This window comes from Neolamprologus brichardi, chromosome 20 (genome assembly GCF_056152115.1).
Source record: "Neolamprologus brichardi isolate AB-2024 chromosome 20, ASM5615211v1, whole genome shotgun sequence".
Taxonomy (NCBI): Eukaryota; Metazoa; Chordata; class Actinopteri; order Cichliformes; family Cichlidae; genus Neolamprologus; species Neolamprologus brichardi.
The window spans coordinates 14,853,505-14,862,932 of NC_142123.1; the positions used below are offsets into that span (position 1 = coordinate 14,853,505).

The 9,428-nt window shown below is 40.1% G+C and overlaps 1 protein-coding gene across 1 annotated transcript; it reads left to right on the forward strand.

The window, feature by feature from the left end:
* The first annotated feature begins 5,137 nt into the window (after positions 1–5,137).
* On the forward strand, positions 5,138–8,674 carry LOC148096942 (uncharacterized). The gene has a single exon (XM_087834332.1). It carries the CDS (start codon positions 5,179–5,181, stop codon positions 8,275–8,277), a length of 3,099 nt encoding a protein of 1,032 aa, XP_087690458.1. The 5' UTR covers positions 5,138–5,178; the 3' UTR covers positions 8,278–8,674.
* The last annotated feature ends 754 nt before the right edge of the window (positions 8,675–9,428 follow it).

The window sequence follows — 9,428 nt, forward strand, 5'->3', positions numbered from 1 at the left end:
TTTAAGGTTTGAATTATGGTATTTCAAAGCAGCAAAACGTTGGATCCTGGTTAAGTTGTATTTGTTTGTCTGATTGTTGAATTGTTTCTGTATTATTTTGTGTATTTTTCTTATAAGATTCGCAAGGGAAATGGCAGGAACGCCAGGTTGCTTCCCAGAAGAAGATAGTCATAATAATACTTGTTTTTATTGTGGTATAAAACTGTATTGCCCGCTTACAGGACCATCCTTTTTGTGAAGCAGACCGCTGATTCACATCAAGGTCCAGCGTGCTGTAACTTGTCATTTCAACTGCTACAGCAAATGAAGTCTTTTAAAAGTTAGTCGTTCTTCTGTACTTCCTTTAAGAGAAGAAAACGAACACAGCAAGTACAAAAAGCTTAACTCACCACTAGGTAAAGATCACCCTGAGTGGCTTTAACTTGGATTATTCAATATTACAATATTGACCAAATAAATATTATATTTTATTGCAGCTTGAAAAACTAATGGCCTTGGCTACAAACCAGTGCTGCTTTCTGGGAAGAAGAGCAAAAAAGGAGAAATCAGATGTGAAATATTAATCCCTGGCTGCAGACTTACAGCCTTTGTCAAGGAATCCCTTCAGAAGATGTGCTGATGTTATCAGTACTGTTGTGAAGGTAATATTCAGATCCTGCATTTTTAAAGTTATGATTTATGTTTTTGGTGTAAAAAAAAAATATTTTCTTATGTTTACCTGTTAGAAGACCATTTTAGTGTAAAACCAGAAATTCAATCATCAACCCTTCTCCCATTTTCACATAAGCCATCTTTAATGTCCTCTTCTCTGCCACTGTCACCAGAGTATCCAGCTTTATGCCAACCACAGAGTCAGCCTTGTTGATTAGTTTTTCCAGCCTGGATGAGTCCTTCTTTGCTGTGCTGCTCCCCCAGCACACCACAGCATAGAATAGTACTCCAGCAACCACCAACTGGTAAAACATCCTCAGGAGCTTCCTGCAGATGTTGAAAGACCTCAGTCTCCAGAGGAAGTACAGTCTGCTTTGGCCTTTTTTTATGCAGGTGCTGCGTGTTGCATGACCAGTCCAGTTTGTTGTCCAACCACAGCCCGAGGTACTTGTACTTGTTGACCACCTCCATCTCCTCTCCCTCTATCTGAACTGTCAGTGGACCTGGTCTGGACCTCCTAAAGTCCACAACCAGTTCCTTGGTCTTTGAGGTGTTGAGTTGCAGGTGGTTTGTGGGACTCCATGTAACTACCTGATCATCCCAGATCAGGAACTGTGCTGTCCCCAGAGGGAACAGCACAGTTCCCTGTGGTGCTCCTGTGCTGCTGACCACAATGTCAGACCTGATGTCCTTCAGCCTAATGTACTGTGGTCTGTTGGTGAGATAGTTGTCGATCCAAGCAATCTGACAGAGGTCCACCTGCATCCTGTTCAGCTTTTCCTGGAGCAGACGGGGCCTGATTGTGTTAAAGGCACTCAAAGTCAAGAAACAGGATCCTGACCGTGCCTTTTCCCTTGTCCGGGTGTGAGCGGGCTGTGCTGCTTTCATCTCCTCTTTCACTTTGCTCCAGAAGGCCTCCTTCTTCATGTTGAGGACAGTTTTGACTTCCTGTGTTACCCACGGTTTGTTATTAGGATAACACCGTACCACCTTAGCAGGGGCTACCGTGTCCACACAAAAGTTGACATAATAAGTATGACAGTGTGTCGCCTCCTCTATGTCCTCACCATGTGGGATCAGAAGCACATCCCAGTCTGTGGTGTCATAGCAGTCTCTCAGAGCATCCTCATTAGGTAATGTTCAAATAATTTGATTATTCCAGTGTTTTCAGTGTGGAAGAAAGTACTCAGGCAGTTCTCACTCCCGAGGCGTAACATGCCGACGTTTTGTCACGTCCCGCGGCGTTCCTGAGGAACGCGAAAGGAGACCGGCGTTCTTATGGTACGCGGCGGGTTATGGCCGAAATCCAGTGCAATGACGCTCCCGCGGTAATAGACGTTCCAGCCCTGTATTCCAGCCCTAAACCTAACCTTATTCCTAGCCCCAACTATAACTTTTTTCCTGAGCTTAACCTTTAATGATGTTAAATGGCGTGTTTCTGAGCCAACGTGTGTAGATTGAGTCCATACGGTTCTCATATTTCCTCATTTTTCCGAGGTCGTCATTCAGGAACGTGGTGGGTAGCCGAAAACGTAATATGTTGACAATTTGTCACCTAGCGTGAAATGTTAGGCTTTGGGAGTGAGAACGTGTTGACTCAGTGCCTTCAAGTTACACACTATGAAAGGCAGCAACAAGTTTGATATTCAGAAACCTAAAGTATGTATCAGCAGCAGAATGGACCTAAAAATAAATGTTTGGTTCAGTTCTATGATACTTTGAGTATTTTGGATTACTGCTGTGTTTGTTGTATCATATTTCTGTAATTGTTTATATGCTTTATATATTTTGAGGTAAGTTGATCTAATGTGTTACATCATATTCTATAAGGATGTTATGTGTTTGTATACTTTCTGTTCAGTTTGACCCATTTAGCAGAAGTCAGCCTCTTTAAGGCTCTGATATCTATTCTGTATGACCTAAAGCAGTTATGACATGGTATGATTTTCTCACCCAATAAAGGAATATTTCATATATCAGTCTACTCTTCATTCTATCAGCAACAGTTATCACAGCTCGTACATTTTGTTTTTACACATAAATGTAAGCAGTGAGCCAAATGTAATAATGCCAACATAATAAAAGAACAATATTTGTCTCTTATATATAATATATCTATATATACGCTGTAAAAGATGCTTGTCTTTGAGTGAAGATTTAAGGTGAAAGGAAATTTAAATAAACACAACTTGAATCTTTACTGAAGCTCAGTATTTGACACAGAGTTCAAGTTCACTGCTGGTATAACTAATAATGATTAATAGAATAACTTTAATATTGACCATATTATATTTACATTACCAAAGTAAGATGACTTTAGTCTAATGAACAACATTAGCTAATTGTTATTTACTAGCTAATCTTAAAATGACTGTTCAGTACAGAAATGAAGCCCAACAATCATGTTTTTACAGTCTCGTGGTCTCAGCCTCGGATACTTATCTAATCAAACAAAGCTCATGTAAAAACAAACAAACAAATGAACAAAACATTTTCTCCTTCATTTCTGTCAAACAATGCTGTATGAAACACGGTTAGTATCACGGTTGCTAGGCAACCTGGGCAGCGCGACGGGGGCCAGACCGTCCCATTTCACAAGCCTCGCACTTCCTGTCTTAGCAGTCTTTGAGTGCGCGGCCCTTGTGGACCGTTAAGGCTGCGTACTTTAAGGCTGCATACTTTAAGGCTGCATACCCTGAATTGGGATACAGCCAACGTACAAGAAAAACAAAATAAATACAAAGAAATTCCACCTGCTACTGTGGAGGAGTTGTTTCAACTGATGGAAAAATATTTCTCAAAGCATAGTTCTGTTCTGAATAACCCATAATGTTGTATTTAGGGGGTCTACATTTGTGCCTGAAGTGCATTGCCATGATAATTTGCATTTACTGAATATGTACTCACTAAGTACCACTGTTCAATAGTTGAATAAAGAAACAAATAAATGTTTGCCTTTTTTTTTTTTTAATTAAAACCACTTTGTAGAACATCACACCAGTAACAATGTAGAATCAATGTCATGTATAGTTTACAAATGATAAAATGTTCACATAAAATCACCATCTTATCCAGGAGGGTCACCTCTTCACCCTCACATGGAAGATGTCATCTGATTGGCATGGTGGTTTGTAGCATGTAGTCTGAAGCTGGGATTTTGTAGTCCCCCATGTGTAGCATTGGAACCCTGTCAGGATTTGTTTCATTCATTTCATAGGCTGGTTTGGCTGCAATAATGAAAAACAATTAGCAACTCTACAAATAGAATGTATATCTACAAAATCACTCATTAGAATGTTTGTTCTAATTTGCTATGACCTCAGAGCGCATTGAAAATAAAACTAATAGGCTATAAAGAGTAATATGAACTAGGGCTCTGAGATATGACCAAAATCTCATTTCCCCATATAAGACATCTATTGTCCCAATAACGATATAAATCACAAAATTTAATATTTTCTGTAAATTCTGTGAATCTCAGGCAGCTTGACTTGCGTGAAGTGTTTACAGCTGGGCGTGGTGTACTTGGAGTCCAGTGTTTTAACCGATGCATGAACTATACATTTTTAGACATAAGTTGTAACGACCGCCGTTTTCTTTATCTTTATTACACGGCGTGCTGCGGAGAAAAGCCTGTTCTAACGTTTGAGTCTAAGGTTTATTTTTTAGCACCCGACGGCTCTTTTTTGCTTCTCATCCATAAAAAATCTGCATACTCTTTCACGTAATTCAGTTTATTTTGAAAAGGTTCAACAGGATCTTGAGCTTTATTGTGAAAGGCTTATGTGGAAAATAAACAAGCGGACACGCCATGGTTTTACCGTAGTTGTTGCTAACAACAACATAAAAACAGTCGCCTCCATAGTGTGGTTATATTAAATATAAGAGAAAGAGAGAACTTTAAGAAATTAATATAGCCACTACAGTGACCATCAAAACGATGAAAAAATATTGGCATAAACAGTTTATTTTGCAATAGCACGAAACAAACAATAGTGTAAAATGAAACAATAGATATTTTTATATCATCATCCAATATATATCGTTATATCGAACAGCCCTAATATGAACTTATTTAGAACTTACCAGAATGAAAATGTCTGTAGCACAACAACAGATATCTGTGGATGGTAGAGAACTGGATATCAACTCATCTCACAGCTGCTATCCAGGCTAGATGCCTTCTTTTGGTAACAACCACTACATAAGCTCCCTCACGTTGCTTTCAGGCTGGGAAAGAATAAAAAGAGAGCCAATTTTTAAGCTTATTCCCTTCCTGATCATGCGATCTAACATTAAAACCCACAACACAGCAAAGCGAACCATTACTAATGCATTAGCTCCTTGAGCCCTTTGTTTGGCCAGCTAAAATGGCGCCCCGGCGGTCACGCCCCCTCCCGTGACATCACGTTCTAAAGCCCTATAGCCAATAACACCAAATTTTTTTTAAAAAAAAATAGAAGAAGAAAAAGAATGTTACTGTTATATTATGTTATGACATCATTGTGATGATCAAAGGCATTTCATATGCCTTTGATCAGTGAATACTTAAGTAGGGGTAAGAATCCCAAACTTTCAGTCAGTTTATTTGCAACACTCAAGATTGCAGCATTCAAAGGTAAACATTTTAAAACAGTTGAATCTTTAACACAGTCACTTCATCAACACTCTAACATGTCTCAGAGTAAACACAGCAAAAGTCAACAAGCTTACGCTGGCTTTACTACAATGGACCACCAAAATCCAGAGCCAAATTCTGAAGAAACACATTTCCAGCTTCCACTCAAGAGGAAGCGAGGCCCAGATTATGCTGCACAGAATTGCAGAAGTCCCGACAGCTGCTCTCCACCAAGGAAGAAGAGACGAATCTGTGAAGAAAAAACTGTGTTGAAAAGACGATACAGTCAGATTTCAAAAGGCAGCAAAAACAACTCTGAGAGCTACTCTCCAGAGAGAAAGAGGATGAGAATAGACACTGAGAAAAAAGAAACAGCAGTGACACAGAGCATCCAAAAAGGTTCTTCTTCAAGGACTATCCAACTCCAAGTTCATAAAAAGAACGATATGAACTTGAGTGATACCAAACCCTCTGAAAACACACCAAAAGACAACAAGAGGCCAGAACAAGCAGCAGTGACACAGAGCAGACAAAAAAGTTATGCGCCAAGGACTATCCAACACGTAGTTGAGAAAATGGATGTCACGACCTCGAGTGATACCATAACCTCTGAAAACACTCCAAAATACAACAAGAGGCCAGAACAAGCAGCAGTGACACAGAGCAGACAAAAAAGTTATGCGCGAAGGACTTTCCAACAACTAGTTGAGAAAATGGACATTACGACCTCGAGTGATACCATAACCTCTGAAAACACTCCAAAATACAACAAGAGGCCAGAACAAGCAGCAGTGACACAGAGCAGACAAAAAAGTTATGCGCGAAGGACTTTCCAACAACTAGTTGAGAAAATGGACGTTACGACCTCGAGTGATACCATAACCTCTGAAAACACTCCAAAATACAACAAGAGGCCAGAACAAGCAGCAGTGACACAGAGCAGACAAAAAAGTTATGCGCGAAGGACTTTCCAACAACTAGTTGAGAAAATGGACGTTACGACCTCGAGTGATACCATAACCTCTGAAAACACTCCAAAATACAACAAGAGGCCAGAACAAGCAGCAGTGACACAGAGCAGACAAAAAAGTTATGCGCGAAGGACTTTCCAACAACTAGTTGAGAAAATGGACGTTACGACCTCGAGTGATACCATAACCTCTGAAAACACTCCAAAATACAACAAGAGGCCAGAACAAGCAGCAGTGACACAGAGCAGACAAAAAAGTTATGCGCGAAGGACTTTCCAACAACTAGTTGAGAAAATGGACGTTACGACCTCGAGTGATACCATAACCTCTGAAAACACTCCAAAATACAACAAGAGGCCAGAACAAGCAGCAGTGACACAGAGCATCCAGAAAAGTTATGCGCCAAGGACTATCCAACACGTAGTTGAGAAAATGGATGTCACGACCTCGAGTGATACCAAAACCTCTGAAAACACTCCAAAATACAACAAGAGGCCAGAACAAGCAGCAGTGACACAGAGCAGACAAAAAAGTTATGCGCGAAGGACTTTCCAACAACTAGTTGAGAAAATGGACGTTACGACCTCGAGTGATACCATAACCTCTGAAAACACTCCAAAATACAACAAGAGGCCAGAACAAGCAGCAGTGACACAGAGCAGACAAAAAAGTTATGCGCCAAGGACTATCCAACAACTAGTTGAGAAAATGGACGTTACGACCTCGAGTGATACCATAACCTCTGAAAACACTCCAAAATACAACAAGAGGCCAGAACAAGCAGCAGTGACACAGAGCAGACAAAAAAGTTATGCGCCAAGGACTTTCCAACAACTAGTTGAGAAAATGGACATTACGACCTCGAGTGATACCATAACCTCTGAAAACACTCCAAAATACAACAAGAGGCCAGAACAAGCAGCAGTGACACAGAGCAGCCAAAAAAGTTGTTCGCCAAGGACTATCCGACTCCTAGTTGAGAAAATGAACAATATGACCTTGAGTGATACCAAAACCTCTGAAAACACAGTGAAAGACAACAAGAGGCCAGAACAAGCAGTAGTGACACAGAGTATCCAAAAAAGTTTTCCGCCAAAGAATATCCAATACCTAGTTAAAACAATGAACGATATTACCTTGGGTGATACCAAAACCTCTGAAAACACACAAAAAGACAACAAGAGGCCAGAACAATCAGTATTGACACAGAGCATCCAAAAAAGTTTTCCGCCAAAGAATATCCAATACCTAGTTAAAACAATGAACGATATTACCTTGGGTGATACCAAAACCTCTGAAAACACACAAAAAGACAACAAGAGGCCAGAACAAGCAGTAGTGACACAGAGTATCCAAAAAAGTCCCTGGTCCAGGACTATCCAACTCCCAGGTCAGAAAACAAACGATACGGCCTTGAGCGATACCAACACCCGTGAAAACACACCGAAAAAGAAAGAGAGCCCAGAAGACCAGAGAGAAACAAACGTGTGGATCATTGGGTCCAGTTACATCAGACGAGCCAGGGGTGAAGCAAAAGAGATTTTCGGAGAAAATTTTGGACTTAATACCAAAGTCCAGTGGTTTGGCAAACGAGGAATGCGCTGGTGTGGAGTCCTTCCTTGTTTTTATAAGGAGCTATCCACACAGAGCCCACCTGACATACTGGTAATCCATGCTGGGGGCAATGATTTGGGACTCTTTTCTGCTTATGAACTTTCTTCTGTCATTGAGAAGGAATTGATGCAATTGCACACAGAGTTCCCCTCAATGACAATTGCATATTCATCCATCAACGAGCGTCAAGTGTGGATATATGGAAATCCAGGCGAAATCAATAAGGACAGGAAGACTGTGAATGCCAGCATTAGAAAGGCTGTCGACCGCTTCGATGGAGTGATTATTGAGCATCCGCACATCAAGTTTTTTGACAACTCAATTTTTTTACGCAACGGAGTTCGTTTCTCCAAGAAAGGAAATGAACTGTTTCTGACAAGCATCCGCACGGCCATCCAGAAAAGTCTTCAGTCACGTCACTGAAAACTGACTTGAGACTTTTCTTTCACAGTCCAGAAAACCATACGTTGTTCATTTTAGGCAATGTGAGCAACATATAGCTAACATGTGCTCTCTTTTTTCTTTTCCTCTGCCTCTCACCCCCCAACCAGTCATGACAGATGGCTGCCCCTTTCTTAGCCTGGTTCTGTCAAAGGTTTCTCCCCTTTTATAAGGGAGTTTTTCCTTTCCACCGTTGCCCAGCGCTTGCTATTAAAGGAGATCATTCGATTGTTGGGGTTGATAGTTTAGAATCTAAACTAAACTAATAAACATAAAACATCAGGTGAGGGGTTCACATAGTAGGGAGCACTACAAAAATTACAAATAAAAACATGTAATTGGCGGCAAATCAAAAATAAAAATAAAAAATTGAAAAATATCTCTTACTGCTCTGTTTATTTCCTTAAATGAACACTTGTACTCTTTGTCATAGAAGAATAAGAATATTAATATGAATTTGAACTCCAAGGCATTCCCAGGCCAGCCGAGAGATATAATCTCTCCAGCCTGTCTTGGGTCTGCCCCGGGGCCAAATGCCTGGTGGCACCCTTGCCTCCATGGGCACCTTAACTCATCACTTTTGGCGCAGAGAATGTATTTTATGAACTAATATTAGTAGGCTGAAGCCTTTTATTTCAGCTGTGATTGTTTTTGTTATTAAGATACATATTAATATGCTTTTTTAAGGATCAAGATGTAGGTTTGTTTTTCCAGCTTCATTAACAGTTGTTTTTTCAGAGATCAGATGTCCTCACAGGACAACATATACAAAAATATGATTTTACAGAATATGATGCATTGGTGTGGATTAAACAGTGTAATAGTTTAGATATTTACCTTAAAGAGCAGTAACGTTAATCAATATTGCACAGATAGAGAAAATCAGCAAAGTTATTGGCTTTAGTTTTGATATTTTGCCAGTAAAACAGTTTTATGTCTCCTGAGGTCTTTTCATTGTTTTATTGTTTCTTTTGCTAAAGAAAAAAATCCCTGCCATTCCTCATTGTTAGCTAATCATGAATCCATCACTGGATCACACCCAATTGCCAGCACAATAATCATGTTTAAGGTTGTGAGCTGGTGTCTGATTTGTGTTTTCGTTAAATAAAAGACATCATATGCACAAATGAACA

Excerpts from the sequence above, each read along its gene's own strand:
- LOC148096942 (XM_087834332.1), top strand. The coding sequence starts at position 5,179 with ATGCCTTTGATCAGTGAATACTTAAGTAGGGGTAAGAATCCCAAACTT.